Source organism: Oncorhynchus mykiss, chromosome 14 (genome assembly GCF_013265735.2).
Source record: "Oncorhynchus mykiss isolate Arlee chromosome 14, USDA_OmykA_1.1, whole genome shotgun sequence".
NCBI classification, from domain to species: Eukaryota; Metazoa; Chordata; class Actinopteri; order Salmoniformes; family Salmonidae; genus Oncorhynchus; species Oncorhynchus mykiss.
In genome coordinates, this window is record NC_048578.1 from 2,304,397 (window position 1) to 2,326,311 (window position 21,915).

The 21,915-nt window shown below is 40.9% G+C and overlaps 1 protein-coding gene across 4 annotated transcripts; it reads left to right on the top strand.

The window, feature by feature from the left end:
- Window positions 1-6,670: 6,670 nt before the first annotated feature.
- On the top strand, window positions 6,671-16,889 carry LOC110488545 (synaptic functional regulator FMR1). Of its 4 annotated transcripts, none has more exons than XM_036942670.1 (15): window positions 6,671-7,007; window positions 7,446-7,498; window positions 7,915-7,961; window positions 8,233-8,304; window positions 8,412-8,560; window positions 8,702-8,792; window positions 8,890-9,006; window positions 9,760-9,930; window positions 10,055-10,133; window positions 10,235-10,347; window positions 10,457-10,543; window positions 10,792-11,017; window positions 11,253-11,429; window positions 11,633-11,712; window positions 14,077-16,889. In XM_036942670.1, exons 2-15 carry the CDS (start codon window positions 7,459-7,461, stop codon window positions 14,272-14,274), a joined length of 1,647 nt encoding a protein of 548 aa, XP_036798565.1. In that variant the 5' UTR covers window positions 6,671-7,007; window positions 7,446-7,458; the 3' UTR covers window positions 14,275-16,889. The 4 variants fall into 4 exon arrangements, with proteins under 4 accessions (XP_036798565.1, XP_036798566.1, XP_021416453.2 ...); XM_036942671.1 differs by having other exon boundaries at window positions 7,915-7,952; XM_021560778.2 differs by having other exon boundaries at window positions 6,672-7,007; window positions 7,859-7,961.
- Window positions 16,890-21,915: the final 5,026 nt, after the last annotated feature.

Below are 21,915 nucleotides of genomic sequence, written 5' to 3' on the forward strand. Positions count from 1 at the left end.
ACGCACAACTCCAACACTATCATTAAGTTTGCTGACGACACAACGGTGGTAGGCCTGATCACTGACGATGTGACAGCCTATAGGGAGGAGGTCAGTGACTTTGCAGTGTGGTACCAGGACAACAACTTCTCCCTCAATATCAGCAAGACAAAGGAGCTGATCGTGGACAACAGGAAACAGAGTGACGAGCATGCCCCCATCCACATCAATGGGGCTGTAGTGGAGCAGGTTGAGAGTTTCAAGTTCCTCTGTGTCCACATCACTAAGGAATTAACATGGTCCACACACACCAACACAGTTGTGAAGGAGGCAAGACAACGCCTCTTCCCCCTCAGGAGGCTGAAAAGATCCTCAAAAACTGCACTATTGAGAGCATCTTAATGTGATGACTGCAATTTATCAAATAATTACCTAACACTTTTAATTATTACTCGATTAAATAAATCATGTAACAATTAACTCATTAGCAATTAAGGCACCAGGGGAATAGTTGTTTTTATTTATTTTTTATTTCACCTTTATTTAAACAAGGTAGGCCAGTTGAGAACAAGTCCTCATTTATAACTGTGACCAGGCCAAGATAGAGCAAAGCAGTGCGACACAAACAACAACACAGAGTTACACATAGGACAAACAAACGTACAGACAATAACACAGTAGAAAAGGCTATATACAGTGTGTGCAAATGTAGTAATATTAGAGAGGTAAGGAAATAAAATAGGCCATAGTAGTGTAATAATTACAATTTAGCAATTAAACACACCAAACACACTTTAACGAGTTACTATCTCCCGACTTAAACTCTAAAGATATTATAAATATCTCACATTAGTAACAGTCAATTATTAATTATTAACTCATCAGTCTCATTCTGAACGCCGTTGACTTCGTAAATCTGCACGGTTTACAACCGGTGTTAAGTCACAAAACCGTCCCAACTCCCCCCTTACTCTCTGGTGGGAGAGGGGGGGGGGGGGGGTTCTGGCTATCTGTCAGCCCTGTGCCGAGCTGATCTGGCACCTTTGATCCTCGCCAAAGAAAGAGAGTCATGACACTCTGTTTCCGCAAGGCAAGCGTTACCGATGCACGTCTGTAACCAACAGGACCCTGAACAGCATCTACCCCCGAGCCATAAGACTGCTAAATAGTTAACCAAATAGCTACCCAGACTATCTGCATTGACCCCTTTTGCAGTAACTTTTTTGACTCATCACATATGCTACTACTACTGTTTATTATCTATCCTGTTGCCTAGTCACTTTACCCCTACCTATATGTACACATCCACCTCAGTTACCTCCTACCCCTGCACATCAACTCAGTACCCCATGTATATAGCCAAGCAATCGTTATTCATTGTGTTCCTCGGCAGGGGCTCAACGCCCCTGCCAGTTCGTGGGGAGTATACCCCCATTCGGCTTGCCCAGCGCCCGTGTCTCGCCCCTAGAGGGGGAGGGGGGTTACAGACACACCTGTTCCCGCTCTTCCCCCTGGCACTCAAGGGAGCTAAGGCTGCCCTGCATTACGCACTCCTGCCACTATCATTTAAGCACAGCTGCCTTCCCTCGTCACGCGCTTCAGTGATATTGGACTCACCTGGACTCACTCAATCACATGTTTATAACCTCCCCTATATTTGTCAGTTCCCCAGATCTGTTCCCTGCTGCTGCATTGTTTGTCTTATGTCCATGTTAACCGTGATGCTGTTCCTGTCTTGTTCTATGTCTATTCCAGAATAAATGTCTGACTCCCGGTACCTGCTTATCCTGTCCGGCATCGGCCCTTACAGAACAAGTGATTGGCATGAATTTTGGGTTGACAACGAGGCTATTTTTGCTAGAATTTTACTGTCAAAATAATGTTAGGAGATTAATTTGCTTACAACCTTTCGTGTATTAATACACTTGGGGGAAGTAGGTGAGCTCAGGGTGAGCATCCCCTTCCAGAGAGACATCAGGGACTATAACATACTCTGTTTCACAGAATCATGGCTTTCTCTGGATATACTGTCCCCGGCCATAGAGCCAGCTGGGTTCGAGGGTACATCAAGCAGAGAGGAATAAAGAACTCTCCCTGGGAAAAATAAAGAGGGTGTATGTTTCATGATTAACTACTCGTGGTAGCGTATAGGAACTCACATCCTTTTGTTCACCCGACCTAGAATACCTCACAATCAAATGCAGACCACATTACCTCCCGAGATAATTATCAAACAGGCAAAACATCAGTGCAGAGACAAAGTAGAGTTGCAATTCAACAGCTCAGACACCAGACATATGTGGCAGGGACTCCAGACAGTCACAGACAGCTTTGAGGAAAACACAGTGCCACTCCCATGGACCGTGAGCTCTCGTTCTCCATGGCCGATGTGAGTATGACATTTAAGCGTGTTAGCCCTCGCAAGGCTGCAGGCCCAGAAGGCATCCTTAGCCAACTCCTCAGAGAATGTGCAGACCAGCTGGCTGGAGTGTTTACATACATATGTGTCTGACCAGCTCAAATCGGTCTTATGTAGCAAAATTTGAAGTTATGATTTTTACATTGGATAAAAGTAGAGACTCAGAGCTACAAAATGGTATATCATACAATACAAATGATGGGAAAGTAATTTTGCTTTGAAAGTTGATAAACCTGTAAACTCACTTCTAAGAAAATGGCCTTTGAATATTTTGGTATTTCCACTGGAGAGCCCTTTTTTGTCCACACCCATTCAGCATCGTTGATTAGAATGTACTAACAGCAGCAGTCAAGCACCCAAGCTAACTTGCCGGCAACTTCCAGACATCAAAATGAGAGAGAACAGCTCACTGAACATTAATCGCCCTAGCAGAGCTGGTTAGGCTGTTATGTTATCCAGAGTGTTGGTGACTGCAACTGTGCTGTCAGATTGTCCGTTCGTAAATTCAGAGCGTTTCACGTTCAGAGCATTCGTAAATTCATCATTTATTCTGCGCTCTCTGGCACACTCAGATGAGAGTGCTCTGAAATCAGAGTAGATAGCCAGACTGAATTTATGAATGCACCCGAAATGGTTACTTGCGTAGTGGAGATAGCTAGCTATCTAGGTAAACAATGAACCATAATCATAACTCATGACGTTACTACCCTGCATGAATCTGCAGGTAGCTAGCCAACCAGGTTCAATGTTAGCTAGATAACATTAGGCTATAGCTAGAAAAGTAAGTTACTCTTTCTGTCAACATTAGAAACATGTAACATCTGATAATGTAGCTAGCCAGACTATCTTACCAGTATAGATAATTTTAAGTTTGTAATTTTCTATTTAACCTTTAGTTAACTTTATTTTATTTTAATCATTGGACGTGTCTCCTGTTGGATGCCATGATTGCCCTTAGTTTTAAGATGTAACACGGAAACTATCATTCTCAAATTCCACTGATTTTAAAACTCAGTTCTCCAGAAAGTGGAGCAACACTTATGTAGTTTTAATACACAATACATTTTGAAAAAAGCCACTTTAGACAGGATTACCTAGACATACTCATGAGCTCAAATAGACCGAAGTATGCTATATGGCAGACCAATCTGAACTCATCTCTCGTCATGTCCAGCCCACTCATTAGCTCAGTCAATCATGGAAGGTTGCTCACTTTTTCTTAGGCTAAACAAACTAGGCTCGTTTAAATGTAACAATTTTATTCATATTTACAGATATCTGTAGGTAACAAGGAGAACCAATCTCCAGTGTCTTTAAACAAAGGATTTAGTATTCATTGCATTAGTATTTTTGTACAAGCAAGCAGTAAATGAACTGGAGACAGATATTTTGCGCCATGTATATCTTGATGTCTGTTGCATGAAAGCAAAATGTGCCTTTGAATACATTCTCTCATCTGTGATTTATCATGAACATCCAGGAGGATGGACTTTGCTATAAAATGCCTTGGCTTAGTCCTGCTGGTTGGGCTCTCAACGAATCACCTCGTTGACAAGCTCCATTACTGCAGTAATTAAAAAATAAGGTTTATTGTTTCGAAGAAATTTAAAAGTCTCTCTTTTTGATTTCAATAATTACACAACTGCATGACCACGCATGTCTCCAACTCAATCATCAAGTTTGCAACCGACAAACAGTGGTAGGCCTGATTACCAAAGATGACAAGATAGGTTGCCGACCCCTGCTGTAAGCTTTTTTTTGTGGAGTGCCAATTAAGAGTGTATCCTAACATTTAATCCTAGGGTTAGGGTTATCACCAATTTATTTTAAGAATGTGAAATGTCAGAATAATAGTAGAGAGAATTATTTATTTCAAATTTTATTAATTTCATCACATTCCCAGTGGGTCAAAAGTTTACATGCACTCAATTAGTATTTGGTAGCATTGCCTTTAAATTGTTTAACTTGGGTCAAACGTTTCAAGTACCCTTCCACAAGCTTCCCACAATAAGTTGGGTGAATTTTGGCCCATTTCCTCTGACAGAGCTGGTGTAACTGTTTCAGGTTTGCAGGTCTCCTTGCTAACACGAGCTTGTTCAGTTCTGCCCACAAATTTTCTATGGGATTGAGGTCAGGGCTTTGTGATGGCCATTCCAATACTGTGACTTTGTCAATGTCCATTTGAAAGTCCCATTTGCGACCAAGCTTTAACTTCATGACTGATGTCTTGAGATGTTGCTTCAATATATCCACATAATTTTCCTCCCTCATGATGCCATCTATTTTGTGAAGTGTACCAGTCCCTCCTGCAGCAAAACACCCGCACAACATGATGCTGCCACCCCCTGTGCTTCACGGTTGGGATGGTGTTCATCGACTTGACAACCTCCCCCTTTTTCCTCCAAACATAACAATGGTGATTATTATTATTATAATATTTTTGTTTCATCAGACCAGAGGACATTTCTCCAAAAAGCACGATCTTTGTCCCCATGTGCAGTTGCAAACCGTAGTCTGACATTTTTATGGCGGTTTTGGAGCAGTGGCTTCTTTCTTGCTGAGCGGCCTTTCAGGTTATGTTGATAGAAAACTTGTTTTACTGTGGATATGGATACCTTTGTACCTGTTTCCTCCAGCATCTTCACAAGGTCCTTTGCTGTTGTTCTGGGATTGATTTGCACTTTTCGCTCCAAAGTACATTAATCTATAAGAGACAGAACGCGTCTCCTTCCCGAGCAGTATGACGGCTGCGTGGGGTCCCATGGTGTTTATACTTGGGTACTATTGTTTGTACAGATGAACGTGTACCTTCAGGAATTTGGAAATTGCTCCCAAGGATGAACCAGACTTGTGGAGGTCTACAATTATTTTCTGTGGTCTTGGCTGATTTCTTTTGATTTTCCCATGATGTCAAGCAAAAGGCACTGAGTTTGAAGGCTTGTTATGGCAAGCCTAAATAAGTTCAGGAGTAAAGATTTGCTTAACAAGTCATATAATAAGTTGCATAGACTGACTCTGTGTGCCACAATAACATGATTTTTGAATGACTACCTCATCTCTGTACCCCACATATACAATTATTTCAAACACAGATTCAACCACAAAGACCAGGGAGGTTTTCCAATGTCTGGCAAAGAAGGGCACCTATTGGTAGATGGGTAAAAAACATTTTTAAAGCAGGCATTGAATATCTCTTTGAGCATGGTGAAGTTATTAATTACACTTTGTATGGTGTATCAACACATCCAGTCACTACAAAGATACAGGCGTCATTCATTACTCAGTTGCCGGAGAGGAAGGAAACCCCTCAGGGATTTTACCAATGAGCCAATGGTGACTTTAAAACAGTTTGAGTTTAATGGCTTTGATGGGAGAAAGCTGAGGATTCTCTTAAATGATGTTGGATGCTGCTTATGGTAGAGAAATTAACATTTAATTATCTGGCCACAGCTCTGGTGGACATTCCTGCAGTCAGCATGCCAATTGCACGTTCCCTCAACTTGAGACATCTGTGGCATTGGGTTGTGTGGCAAAACTGAACATTTTACCTTGGTATTTTATTGTCCCCCAGCACAAGGTGCACATGTGTACTGATAATGCTGTTTATTCAGCTTCTTGATATGCCACACCTGCCAGGTGGATGGATTATTTTGGCAAATGAGATATGTTCACTAACAGGCATGTAATACAATTTGTGCACAACATTTTAGAGAAATAAGCTGTTTGTGCATATGGAACATTCCTGGGATCTTTTATTTCAGCTCATGAAACATGGGACCAACACTTTACATGTTGCATTTATATTATTATTCAGTGTAAATTAAGATATGTACCATGGGCCTACATACTGAATGTTGTGTTATTTCCAAGGTTTGCAAACATTTCAAAGGAGGAAAATCTATCCTGACTGATAATTAATTAATAAATAATCTATCCTGACTGCAAATTAAGGCAAATTTGTTCAACATGAGAAAAGACACCTACCGGTACATACAAAGATTATGTTTTCTACAGCGCTACCTATAGGCCAAATCGGTGCCGTTATTTTTTGGCCATGTCTAGTTTGTTCCGAATTAGAAAAAAGATGCCAAACTATGCTTGAGTTATTTGAACATGTCAAGGGGGGGGGGGGGAATAATTCACAGAATAAGAATAGGTTTCAGAGCTTCACAATAGATTTCATATATACATTTTTTTTACTATGATGATTATTGCATCCATTGAACAGTGATCGCTGAACCACTCATTCCTGAACAGAAACCGATGAAATGAAACTGAGTGAACATGGTAGAGTTGACCCTTGTCACGTGACGATGGGAAGGGAGGCTCTTATGTTTACACATCAATGCGTGCAAGAGCAGTTGCGAACTGTATAATCTAGCATCATTTAAATGTTTCGCGTTCTTTTCTTTATAAAGCTGAAATCGCAACTTTGCAAATCGAAAAATTAAAGCGTGCAAAAGGGTAACGACGTGACCGAGAGATTCAAGACCGTAGTTTTGCACTCATAGTGTTGCAGCTAACGTTACCCAGCTAGCATTACATTAGCTTAGGTGTCATGGACGAGCTAGCTGTTGAAGTCAGGGGGACGAGTGGGGCTTTTTACAAGGTGGGTTGGTAACGTTAGCTAGATGCTAGTTCTAGTATTTGAATGCGTTTCTGTTGTACAACGGTGTCTAATAAATATGTTGCGTTTGAGTCCGTCAGTAAGCTATCTTGCTACAGCTAGCTAGCTAGGGGGTAACGCGTCAGGCCCAGACAGCACAGGCTTATTCTGCCAGACGTGCAGCCAATGCTAGCTAACAACACATCTGAAGTTGGTTCAATAAGGCCATGAATAATTTGAGTTTCGTGCTGTTGGTGGTATTTGTTATTTCGTCGAGTAACGTTAGTTTCAGCTGTTGGCTAGTTAATATTGTAACGTTAATAAGACTTGCTATCTAGCAACAGTCAATGAGATTAAAATCTATTTGGCTTTGACCTCTTGTTGGCTCAATGACTGTCTGCTTCATGTCTTGTTTTTTTGTCAACCCTTTTCTCATTTTAGGGATATTTGAAGGATGTTCATGAAAGTGCTGTCACCGTGTCCTTTGAAAACAAGTGAGTGTTTGGTTTCCGGCAACATAAGCCAATTAGCTAACGTTAGCTAGCTAGCGTTCAAATCTAATGTGGCCTATTCAGCTAGCCAACTAGTTAGCTACTGTAACTAGTTGGTAGTTACAGTAGTTAGATAAATAGCAACGCAGTATGCTACTTTGAATCAGACCCAGGCATTGAGTAATAGTTAACCACCATGGACTGACTACATGTCTACTATAATTAGTTGTACTTGCAAATAACAATTGGTAACTTCTCTTTTAATTTAACTATAGTGTGTGTGCACCGCACACTTGTTCAGTCGTTGATTAATTTCCCCTTGTGAAGTGCCCTGGTTTCATTTGTTTATTTCTATTCTTTCAGTTGGCAGCCAGAACGTCAAATTCCCTTCCATGATGTTCGATTTCCTCCACCCACAGGTTTTCAGAAAGAGATAAACGAGAGTGATGAAGTTGAGGTATGTGCTGTAAGTAATGGATAAGGACTTCCCTCCCACTGGTCAATGTCAATTAAACCCAATACTTTGCTGATTGCTAGTAGGCTAGGATATACAATGGCAGCTCGATAGTTATGTTTCTTGAAAGCAGAAGGGAACTGCTGTTTTGTGTTCTTTCTGTTTGGTTATTCACAGGGGTTTGGTGAATGTGTATCGCAAACAATTGAAATGGATATCAGTGAGAAATAACTCAACAAGATGTACTTAATTAATCAAATATTATCCACTGTTCTATCCACAGGTTTATTCTAGGGCTAATGATAAAGAGCCATGTGGGTGGTGGCTGGCGAAGGTCCGGATGGTGAAGGGAGAGGTAAGTCCAATGCAGCGGTTCAAGCGAGAGTTTGCATTAATTTATTATTATTATGTAGCTATTGTAATCTTATCATGATGATCCCCATGTAAGTCTCTTCTTCTCAGTTTTATGTCATAGAGTATGCAGCTTGTGATGCCACGCTCAATGAAATAGTCACATTAGATAGGTTACGGCCTGTCAACCCAAACAAGACAGCTACAAAAAACTCCTTCCTGAAAATTCACCTAGACGTCCCAGAGGACTTACTGCAAATGTAAGTAGGCCTATTCTTCAAGGCTTTTTCAAGTAAAGTACTAGAGTTATGTGGTCATTGCTGCCGTATGTGTGACTATTGGTTTTGAGGCTATTACTATTAGACTATTACTATTGGGCCAAAACTGTTTTCTGTTCATAGGTGTTTGAAAGACTCTCATAAAGATTTTAAGAAGGCAGTGGGAGCATTCAATGTCACTTATGACTCAGACAAAAGACAGCTTGTTATTCTGGTATGTTCAATTCTTTTTCTGGCTTCTAAAAGTTTCACACCTCAGTCCCTGTTAGGTATTGTTTCATACAGTTCCCGCATAATTTCTCTGATTTTAGTCTGTGAACGAGATTACAACCAAAAGGGCGCAGATGCTGAGCGACATGCATTTCCGGAGCCTGCGCACCAAGCTGTCCCTAATGCAGAGGAACGAGGAGGCTAGCCGCCAACTGGAGGTACTTAAAGTTTAAGCACACTCGCAAGTCAAACACATTAGCTAGATTTCCATCCAATTGGTGACAGATTTTCATGCAAATATTCTAAAATCTGCATAACAATATGCGCACAATATTTCATTGCATTTTCAACTCTACTGATGGTTTTCTCACACATGTGTTTATATATCGAGTGTGCCCACTTAGGTATTGGCGCGTATAGCCTACATGAGATTATTATTATGGAGAAATATTATTTGTATTTGTGAAACGGCAGCCAATAAGACCCTCAATATTTATTGGAAAGGAGTTTCAAGCTCATCACCTTGTACTTTCACCACCTTCTGAAGTCCGTCATCATTGATTTCATCTGTAGCCTAATAAACTTCATGCTTTCCAGACTGGTCATAGTGGGAGGATCACACAAGTCCCCAAGTTTACTTTGCTATGATGGTTATTATATAAATATTTACTCATAAAAGCATTTCCACTGACATTTCTCGCGTAATTCATTTTACTAACACAAAGATCCTACCTTGTCTAGCGTATTATTTTCTTTAAGTCTACCAAAATACTTTCTGTTTCCATCAGGCCTGTCATGACATTTTCTTTTATCCGACATGTACTTTACTCGCATAAAAAGATTGAAACGAAATCTGTTTATTGTTGCATATTAAGACAAAGCCATGTTAGCGTTGTTAACCTCAATAGGCTCTGTCTCTGCATGAGGTGAACTATGGTTAAGCTATGCGTGGGGTTATGGTTTGTGTGCAGAGCTCTCGGCAGCTGGCATCTAGGTTCCATGAGCAGTTTGTGGTCCGAGATGACCTGATGGGGCTGGCCATCGGGACCCATGGTGCCAACATCCAGCAGGCCAGGAAAGTACCTGGGGTCACCACCATAGACCTGGACGAAGAGACCTGCACCTTCCACATCTATGGCGAGGTAGGGAGCTCACCAGCACAAATATGGAAGCTCACAAACCTCTACTCACAAGCTATATTTACTTGGTCATACTAGGGATAGACATGCATGTATTTTATCTCCTCTGGGTATGATTCAATTGCAGGATCAAGAGGCAGTGCGCAAGGCTAGGAGCTTCTTGGAATTTTCTGAAGATGTCATCAAAGTACCAAGGAATTTAGTGGGTAAAGTAGAAAATGATAAAATTGTGTTCTGTTTGAAAAGTCATTAACTCAGTCTCCATTTTATCATCATTCATAATCTATTACCACATCTCCTTTGCCAGGGAAAGTCATTGGAAAAAATGGGAAGTTGATCCAGGAAGTAGTGGATAAATCTGGTGTTGTTCGAGTTCGGATCGAGGCTGAGAACGACAAGAAGCCACCTCCAGTGGATGAGGTAAGTGGCTAGAATCAAATGAACTCTGTATTCACTTTAATTGGTTTCTACTGATGACTTTGGAGCCACTCTGTCCTCATTAGATCCTGTCTATTTATTTCTCTTACAGGGCATGGTGCCATTTGTCTTTGTGGGTACAAAGGAAAGCATTTCCAATGCTAAAGTACTGTTAGACTATCATCTCAACTATCTGAAGGTTAGAAGCTTTCCCCTATTGCTTTGCTGAAATTTGCAACACGCTTATGTTCCTTTTTATGGATGTTAAGATAAATGCCACTTAGCAGAAGCTTTCATTATCAGGGGTTTGTTTACCTTTCTATTGACTGTTGACTTCATCAGAATGATAGGTTCTGCCTAACATTCACTATTAGATATATAGGTTACTTTTAAAGAAGTAAGTTATTGAATACAGTCATGATACAGACACACTGTGTCTCCATGTAGGAAGTGGACCAGCTGCGCATGGAGCGGCTGCAGATAGATGAGCAACTAAGGCAGATTGGGGGAGGAGGCCCCAGGGCCCCGGGGACTGGACGGCCTGACAACAAGATCTTCATTGTAGACAACGGTGGCCTAGGCATGATGGGCATGGGCTCCCAGAGAGGAGGGAAGCCGTTCAGCAGGGGAGGAGGAGGCCGTGGACGACGTGGTGGTCCCTCTTTTACCTCCGGTATGTAACTGGAAAGAGTGTGGAGCCTGTATCAGCATGTACAAATGGAACAGTAGGCTATGTCCAGAAGGCACTGATTGTCTATGTTTTACTGTATGTTCATACGCAACAAGTTCAGCCTATATGGAACCTTATTTCCTTATTTTTTTTTCACAGTACTATGGCTGTATGGGACTGAGTGGAACTTGGTAAATTGGTGATTATTTACAGGATAACTAATTATCGCTCTCACCAGGCACCAACTCTGAGGCTTCCAATGCGTCTGAGACTGAGTCGGACCACAAGGACGAGCTGAGTGACTGGTCTCTGGCCCCCACTGACGAGCTGACAGGGGGCTTCCCCAAACGACCCGATACACGCAAGAGAGGGGGAGGAGGGCCTCGCGGACGGAGAGGAAGAGGAGGCTTCAAAGGTCTACTATCCATATTCGAACTAGCCTATCTATTGTTACTTTAATACCCCTACTGTGCAAGGGCCCCCGTTTCACTGTCTGTATATAAATGCATCCGTTGCCTTAGGGTTTTAGGTACTGCTGTATGAGTCAGAGTAATGATACTATCATTCTGCCATAATAACATTTTGAGATCCTGTATATTACCTTGTCTGTATCTGTAGCTGAAGACATCCAGTGGACTGAGTCACGTTCACGGAATACCAGAGACCCTAAGCTAAGGCCTCAGGAAGATTCTTTGCAGGTGAGGAATTCCAGCAGCACCAGCTGTTCTTTGTTCCTGGCAGCAGTCTCAGTTGCTGTGTCATAACACTACCAGTAGATGTCACCATGTACCGTTTCAAGACCTCTGGGAAATTTAGAAAATAATACAATTTGCGCTTTGTAGGAACTTGATTTTGTCATTTGGTCATAAAATGAGCCATTTTGGTCACACAACAGGAGCCGTTTTGCAACTTAGTCAATGACCTCTGACAGAGGCTTAACAGGTAGCAGATAATGGATCCTATCAGATATTTATGTAGTTAGTGCTGTATACTAACTATTGTACAATTTATGCTCCCCGCATATACAAACCACGAAGACTGCCCGGATGCAAGATAGTTATTTTGATGACTCACACGGTGAGTCTACTGTAGCCTACTGTACATGGTAAGCTGGTACACGGCTGAGGATTTTTCTACAATATTCATAAAATTTTGACACAATTACAATCTTTATAGAATTTTTTTTTAATTACATACATTTATTTCAGTGAACAGTATCAAGCCAGCAGCAGAGGAAACAAAGTTAATTATCTCCTCTAACTCTACCCAGTTTTATCTTTCGGCTCTCACTGTCTAGCTGGCTAACTTTAGGATATTTACTAGCCCATACCAGAGAGAAACTTTGCTATGTTATTGACATATGGCAGTACACAAACAAAATCTAGCTCACTTATTTTGTGAGGCGGGGGAGAATAGCTGGCTATAGCAAGCCAATGTTAGCTGATGACTCTTCAACAAGAAGCCACTGTGACAACATTTATCCTACGATCAAAAAAATAATATTTCCCATTGAATAAAATCCACAATTCACAGTTCCAAAGAAAGCCTATCTCTGGGACTTCACCAAAATGACCCCAGATCTGCGATCAGATCCATGACCAAAGCGTCGAATTTCAATTTAGCCCGCAGGCAGGCTCTATAGAAAACTCCCCTGGCGCCACAGACACACACACAGAGAGCCCAAATGCAGACAGCCAGCAGCTCCCAAAACACAATTAATGCGGCAATCTCCATAAATAGACAACTTTCCCATTGAGCACAATCCACCCCTCTAAATAAACCTGCCTCCTTTCTCCAAAATTTCACCAGCTCCACGATCGAATACATCGTAGATAGCCCGCCATCCACACACAGACCCCACATCTGTCCCAGCCTCGGCTCTATACAGAAACATTGACTTCCATCGCGACTCTATTCCCATAGGCTTGTACTTTCTATGACATCACCAGCAGTTAGCTTTCTACAGCTGGTAGACATTCGGTTACTTTGACGTTAATCAGTGTTATTTAGGTGGAAGACGTGAACTTAATGCGGTAGCTCTTCAAATCAAATTTATATTTATATAACATCAGCTGATATCTCAAAGTGCTGTACAGAAACCCAGCCTAAAACCCCAAACAGCAAGCAATGCAGGTGTAGAAGCTCTTTCACTTACACAGTGAAGCCCTGATAATGCTCTGTCTCTACTGGTGCTGCTGGCTGTTCGGGATATTTTATAAGCCACGTTGTTGGTAGGGACAGTATCCACTTTGGAAAAGCAACGTTTTGCTGAACCCTCCTTCCGTTGTTGATGGCCATGGAAGTTCTCAAGTCCTGAAATGTGCCCTGCAGATTGACGAAGAGATGCCCAATTCAACCTTGTCATTCTCACAAATGTTTTTCACTTTTTACAAAGTGTTTCATTTGCGTGGCCATAGAGGCATAGCAAGTGTTTCCACGCCCTACTACTACACAAAGCTTGGCCATCTTGATGAATTAAAATGCAATTGTTAGTTCGCTCCATACTACTAACCCGCAAGTTTATTTTTATTTTTTACCCACGAGTAGATGAAGGGTGAGCTTGGATTTTTATTTCCTCACTGTGGAGCTGACATTGTGTGATTGTTTCCAAAGTTAGTGCTGATTTGGAGAACCTCAAACCCAACTTTTAGGGCAATATTACAGTATTATACAAATGTATTCCAAAGTTTGTGATTTGTGAATGTCTCCTTGGGGTGTTCTAATAGTCATATTTGCATTTCTGGCATTGAGAAATAGTTCCTTTATGCCCTTTTTAATTTAAATTGGGGAGACGTGAACAAAAGTTTGAGCTCCGACCATTGGGTTTTTCACCACATGACTGACACGCAATTGATAGAAGTGCCGATTTAATGATCATCTGTGGCGTGTGCAAATGTACAGTGATAGCACATTAGCCGACTATTCTCCAGGAGAATCTAATATAAATGCATCTGGCTGGCGGACAGACTGCTCCAAACTCTAATTCACCTGTAAGTGACGCTACTCCGTTGTCCTGCATCTCCCCAATCTACCAGCTCATATAGTATTCTCTGGTCCCACAGATCCGAGTGGACAGTAACAATGAGAGGAGTGTGCATGCTGCAGCCAGAGGTCCCCCTGGCCCCGCAGGCGACGGAATTGTCCCCGGAGCAAACCGACAGAGACCCATCAAAGAGCGACCTATCAAGAAGGAGAAGCAGGAGGGCCCTAGTGGTGAATCCACTGCTGTGCCCCCGGTGGTGGTGAACGGGGTGTCGTAGATGGGGCCGAGGCACCCTCGTCTTTCTCACACACACACACACACACACACACACACACACACACACACACACAGATCTCTTTCACACACACACACCACGCCATCAATCCAGAAGCTTCTTCATTAGAGACACGTTAGGCCAAAGAGGACAGGTCAGGGCTGAAATTAAGCACACTTTGGACAAAGCAACTCCGACAGCATCAGTGGCAGGTGGATGGGGTTTTGGGTGGGTTACTGTGTACAGGGAAGGAGCCATCTACGCTTTTAGATGTTAACGGGAGAAGGAAAACTGAGACTGCAGTCTTTTTCTAATTGACATTGTTGACAACTACCTATCAGATGATTAAAAGCTGTGGGGAGAAAATGTTTAAAACAAAAAGAGGGGCCACCATGATGAATCTGAATTTCTAAAAGGATATGGTTTTCTATCACTTGTTCGTGTACAGTACTAGCCTTTTCTCCGGCTAGAGGGTTGGATTGTTTGGTCCTTCCTGCCTTCTCTTTCCATCATGATGTGTTTATGGAGCCGTGTGTCACAGTGGAATATAGAACTCATTACCATGTGAGGTCACGGCTGCATCATTAGCAAAAAAATAAATAATAACCCTCCTCTCTGATCTGTGCCTTTATCTCGTGTGGACAGTATCACAAATAGAAGTCAATCAGGGAAGAAGACGACATTGGAAAACAGTAATGGGTTTTACTCATGTAGTGAACACACAGCTCACCTTCCAAAAAAAAATGAAAAGTTTGTCTTTTTAACCTTGCGATGCATGTAGGCTACGTCCTTTATCATTGGTTTCGACATTGGCGACAGTCAGCAATCTTGAGTTTTCCAAAGCGTTGCTTGGTTTCTGTTTCCTAGTGCTGAATATTGCTTGAATAGGGATGATGATTTTTGTAGCCAATGATAAAGCATTTCTCTTTTTTAAATGGTGGAATGACCATGAATTCAATATCTATCTTACCATAGGATCACAGTGGAGAAAGATGCTGTGAGTTTATTTGTGTGAATTTCTATTCAAGTCTCAACAAATTCATGTCATTTCACACTGGCTACATTTAATGGAGACTATTAGATTCAGATAGGACTCCATATCGTCAACACTGTACAGTACCTTATGACAGAAGCACTTATATATGGACCTTTTAACATGAACTATGTCGAACTGGGGAGTGATATTGAGCACATGGTCCTTTTGCCATACATTGACCAACAATCACTTTCCCTGTTGGTTTTTCATTTAAAAGTGTCAATGGGAAGACTGGTACACACACCTCTCTCCAACCCTAATATATTGTTCATAAGATATTGACAATTGGTCATTAGATTGTAAATTATATAAAGGGGGTGCATACTGTATAATCTCATTTGTTTAAAATACTTTTTTGCTATTTTGGATTGAACTTCAAATGTGCACTTATCATTCTTTTTGGTTTATTTGCAACTACTAAATAATATGAACCATAATAAACGATGATGTGATGAGATTTCTTCAGCAGGTGAATCACATGAATGCTGTCAACAATATTACCAAGTTTAGATAACCCTATAGGTAACTCTGAGTCTCATGTACCTTTGTCGTATGGAGGATGAAGTTTAGTCCCATGTTATAACCATATGTCTTATATTGGATCAGTGCTTGTGCATTAAAACTTTAGTTTACAGTTGAAGAAGAAAAAAAATACTGTGAGGGTATTCCTAGTGTCTTGTTTAAATAATTTTTGTTTTCTTGTTTACACTCTAAATTGCAACATTGGATGATGTACAGCCAATGGGCATCAGTGAACAGCTGTCTGAGCATCTCTTGTGTTGCTGTTTTTTGCCAATGTCCAATGAGGAAAATTGTCTTTCAGCAGGCTAACAGCCACTGCTCTCCCCAGCGTTAACAGTCTAATTGAACTGGACCCAGTCTGACTCAGTCTTTGGGATTTTATATAAATTAGATAAGTATGATGATGAAATTACATAGACATTAATTGAATATTTTGTACTAATAGCGGAGGGGTGGGATAAGCAAAAAAAAGCTTTTTAAAACAGAAAATGACGGCAGGTTTAGCCCAGTTTAATGGTGCAGACTTGGAGGGATGTTTGATCAGATCGTTATGAACGGCCTGAGCAATGTGGGCCATGGTCTCTTCAGAATGGCACCATCCATCTGGGACTTTATCTAACCCTGCCTGGGGCATAAATGGTTTACTCAGTATTTGAATGACATTCATCTATCTGACGCAGACCGTAAACTGACAAGATGTTGCAGATCAGCTCACAGTCTACTCTGTTGTCAAGGTCAAGTCACAGTGTTGCCAAACAGACTGTTTTCTAGTTATTTATTTTGGGAACGTATACGATTCAAGAAAAATACAATTGTAAAACATTTCGTCTTGCACACATTGTAGGGTGTTGTGTTTTGAAAGCAGAACTGAAACCAGAAATACTGTAGATAGTGAACCAACTGGGTAGACTGACCTTGTATGTTACACCACTTTGGGCAATATTTTCTTTGTACATATTAGTGGAACAGATTGGGCTTTATGTTGACATTGTCTGGTTATAGTGCAATATATTTTGTATGCAAGCAGTTTCAATAAATAAAGGTTGATCTTCCTCTGCTACTTTAGAGTATTTTATTTATTTTGAGCTCTACATATAAAACGTTGGTGGCTATGGATTGGGCAACAATTATCAGGAAAGTTACATTGTTGTACCTGTATTTCATCCAAGAACAGTAGCTGCAAATATGTAATGATACTTTGAACCCCTGACTATGAAAAGCTGTCTAATTTTAGAATATTAAAGTGTTGCACCCTCTAGCCATCATTATTATCTGACCCTGCTGGTCGTCTATGTACGTTTGAATGTATTGTAAAACAATCTGGCCTTAATGGTCACGTACTCTTAAATCTCTACCTGGTATAGCCAGAAGAGGACTGGTCAATTTCTTCCTGGGTTCCTGCCTTCTCAGAAGTTTTTCCTAGCAACTTTGCTTCTGCCTCTGCATTGCTTGCTCGTTGGGTTTTTAGGCTAGGTATCTGTAAAGAACCTTGTGACAACTGCTGATGTAAAAAGGGCTTTATAAAATACTTGTGATTGATTGATTGATTGTTTCTTTCCCAAAGGAAACCTGACAAAGAACCATGGAGAAGGAGATGAAGGACTGTGGCCTGTTGTGAAAAACCCTCCCCAAAAAGGCAAAAAAGTAGTAGATGTGCTTTCTCCTGGAAGGCTTATGTTCCACATAGGAATGAAGAGGATTAAGTATGTAATTAAGGATTTTGTACGATACAGTACACCTAAATATAGGACACATTTCAGTACCACTGGTACGTATAGTAGCTAGGTCATTTATTTGAAGAGCGCCAATGGGAGTCTCTTTTTTGACCACGTGGTGGAGCCCTGGCACAGACTTAGTCCAATCCAATTAGCCTTGTGCCAAAAATTGGTTGTTGCACATTGAGCAGTCATGACATGAACTCAAGAATCGCAACTTCTGCAAAAGATATATGTCGATTATACTGAGCACAAATCAAAGAGGGCCCACACTCTTTCTCTGTCTCTCTCTCTCTCTCTCTCTCTCTCTCTCTCTCTCTCTCTCTCTCTCTCTCTCTCATATATATATATATATATATATATATATATATATATATATATATATATCCCTCTCTCTCTCTCTCAGCTTTGGCAAAGCAATTTAGCCTGTCATTTCTGTATCCCAGAGACTGACCTAGTTTTGGCCAGCCTAACAACAGCCGCCATGGAGAGAAAGAGAGACCTGATGGCCTCTTCTTTCACCCACTGCTCTCTCTGCCTCTCTCCCTGCTCTTTTTCCTGTTGTCACTGAGGGCTTTGTCAATTGAACCCAGCACTCCAGAGCCCCTCATCCCTTGCCAGTCCCCTCCCTTCCTCCCCTGGCCAACTGCCTGTACTCTCATTAATACATGCATGGAAAATCAATGGCAACACTTAAAATGGGCCTGGAGAAGTATTTAATTAGCATGTAATGACAGACATACATTCATTAGGTGATTTTATTAGTCAAAATAGTGTTTCGGCAGAATTCAACGTGCTGCGGTTTTGAATGGTATTTCAGAAATCTCAAAAAAAGTGTGGTGATGTAGTGATGCATTTTATGGATTATGTTTTATTTGGTTTATATCTCTCTGTTAAAGATGTTTTTTTAAAGTCGTCTCAGCACAATACAATTGAGGAGCCCTTTTCCTTTCTGCTCTTGTGGCACTCACCCTGCTTTGTCTTTGTTTTTTTCAACCAGGCCCAACTTTCTTGGCACTTATCATTACCAACGATTAGATTTCCTACTATCAAGTTGCTGATTAAAGTCTTAATCAAGGTACGTGCATGTAACATTTAAATTGGCCTGTTAATCTGTATTAATCATTAAGATAAAATTAAAATAGTTATCAAATTCAGGGTGCATTTGGCCGTTTTCCAAGCAACATAATAACATATAGCTACAGTTCACGGTCTCATTTCTGCTCAGCTGGAAATAAATTACTAAACAAAGAAAGAGCGGAGGGTCCATTACATCCACTACATTGTATTAGTTTGTGGTTGTCCACTTATATTACTTACCTTTGTGCTCCCATTTGGACAGAGATAATAGAGTATGCAGTCATAGTCATTATTTCCAATGTGCACTAATGCTGATGGATGAGCATAGGGGACCCATGTTAAAAATGCTAGCTAACCCGTTAGCTCTCTTAATTGAAAACTGAAATTAAAGTATTGATTTTTGTATTTTCTCCAGACAAATGAAACATCTTTCCGCTAAGCCCACATGATGGCTGAGAGCAGGGCTATTCCTTTAACCCACATTAAACAAAACAAATGGCCTTGTCCAGTCTCGATTCAGACAAAGTCAGTCCCCTAGAAGTAGTGAATAGTTTCCACTAGCATAGAATAGACGCTTACCCGTGGGGTTAGTTAGCAAGTAGTAGGTGATGTCGTCTCTGAATGTGCTAAACCCTGCTGTACTCATCCATTGAGTAAAGCAGGCCCTAACTCACTTTGTCAAATTTAATTCGCACAAGAGCTATTTTAGAGCTGATGTCAGATGCTTGTCTACTAATGCATTTTGATTAGTATGAAGTCTTCCCCCCCTAATGAGTCAGTGCTTGTGTAATTATCAGCCATCTGATATCTTATCTCTTTGAAGGAGAAACAATGACACTGTGAACAAACTTGCATCTCTTTATCTACACATCAATGGGACTTAAACAGGCTTATTTACATTCCACTACACATCTGACTGGAATCCTCCTTGGTGGGAAGGAATCCAGTGTTTATAAAGTGTCAATCATTTTCAAAAGTGAAACAATCCCTTCGGTTGGCTCCTGTTTAGTAATCGCAGTATTGTGATAGCAAATTGATCAGAGACCCCTTCATAATCAGAAATCAACTCGAGTGAGATAAAAAATAGCATGCAAGGAGTTTTACTATGACTTTGGACGAACCAAGTCTTGTGCCCTGGGAAGGAACATTTTAAAGGCCAACCTCTTGGCATAGGAGAGAACAATATAAAGTTTTCAAGCTAATTTCCTGTAATTTAGCAAAACATTTTCATGGGGCAGGGAGACTTTCTGTTGTTGCAGTTTAAAACTTATATCCAGCAACTCTACACATTTTGCCACGAGGCAGAGATAATAAATTGCAGTTTTAAACATTAAATTGCAGTGCATTTCTATTCTAAAAAACATTTTAAAACATAATTGGAGTAGGACTGTGGACACCAATATCCATGTGAGCCTCCGAGGCCCAAAAAATGTCCTTAAAGGGATACTTCGGGATTTTGTCAATGAGGCCCTTTATCTACTTCCCCAGTGTCAGATGAACTCGCGGATTCCATTTTTGTGTTGCTGCACGCACTTTGAAGGAAGTTGCTAACTAGTGCTAGCGAGCAGATACCATAGACATCCAGTCATTGTGCTAACTCTAAAATCAGCAAAAAAATAAACGTCCCTTTTTCAGGACCCTGTCTTTCAAAGATAAGGACAGGACTGGCAAAAAGTGCTCTTCACTGACGAGTCGCGGTTTTGTTTCACCAGGGGTGATGGTCGGATTCGCGTTTATCATCGAAGGAATGAGCGGTACAAAGAGGCCTGTACTCTGGAGCGGGACCGATTTGGAGGTGGAGGGTCCGTCATGGCCTTGGGCGGTGTGTCACAGCATCATCAGGCTGAGCTTGTTGTCATTGCAGGCAATCTCAACGCTGTGCGTTACAGGGAAGACATCCTCCTCCCTCATGTGGTACCCTTCCTGCAGGCTCATCCTGACATGACCCTCCAGCATGACAATGCCACCAGCCATACTGCTCGTTCTGTGCGTGATTACCTGTAAGATAGGAATGTCAATGTTCTGCAATGGCCAGCGAAGAAGCCGGATCTCAATCCCATTGAGCACGTCTGGGACCTGTTGGATCGGAGTGTGAGAGCTAGGGCCATTCCCCCCAGACATGTCCAGGAACTTGATGGAAGAGTGGGGTAACATCTCACAGCAATAACTGGCAAATCTGATGCAGTCCATGAGGAGGAGATGCACTGCAGTACTTAATGCAGCTGGTGGCCACACCAGATACTGACGGTTGCTTTGATTTTGATCCCCCCCCCCCCCCTTTATTCAGGGACACATTATTCAATTTCTGTTAGTCACATCTCTGTGGAACTTTTATGTCTCAGTTGTTGAATCTTGTTATGTTTATACAAATACTTACACATGTTAAGTTTGCTGAAAATTAACACAGTTGGCAGTGAGATGACGTTTATTTTTTGCTGAGTTTATATACTGTACACAGTAACTAGTTAATTGTGGAAATGGTGGAATGAAAGTGTTTCACAAATGTCTTAATTTTTTTTATTGGGCCCACATAAAACTGCATTTTAATGGTGAATCCTTCTTATTGGTCAACAAAATACGGACCAAAAAAACAGACCAACATTATCTGAAATATTATTATAACATTGTATTGTATTACACCCTCTAAACTTATTCCACTGATCCCTTGGCCAAAATGTATTTAATTTGTTAGTAAAATGTAATAATGAAATGTAAAAAAATATATAGAACAAAACATTATAAAAAAATGAAGAATGAAAAGTATGATTTAAAAAATATTGTACCAGTCAAAAGTTTGGACACACCTACTCATTCAAGGAGTTTTCTTTATTTTTACTATTTTCTACACTGTAGAACAATAGTGAGGATATCAAAACTATGAAATAACACACGTGGAATCATGTAGTAACCAAAATAGTGTTAAAGAAATCGAAATACATTTTCTATTTGAGATTATTCAAAGTAGCCACCCTTTTCCTTGATGACAGCTTTTCAAACTCTAGGCATTCTCTCAACCAGCTTCATGAGGTAGTCACCTGGAATGCATTTCAATTAACAGGTGTGCCTTGTTAAAAGTTCATTTGTGGAATTTCTTTCCTTCTTAATGTGTTTGAGCCTATCAGTTGTGTTGTGACAAGGTAGGGATGGTATACGGAAGATAGCCCTATTTGGTAAAAGACCAAGTCCATATTATGGCAAGAACAGCTCAAGTAAGCAAAGAGAAACGACAGGTCATCATTATTTAAAGACATGAAGTTCAGTCAATCCGGGAAAATTTCAAGAACTTTGAAA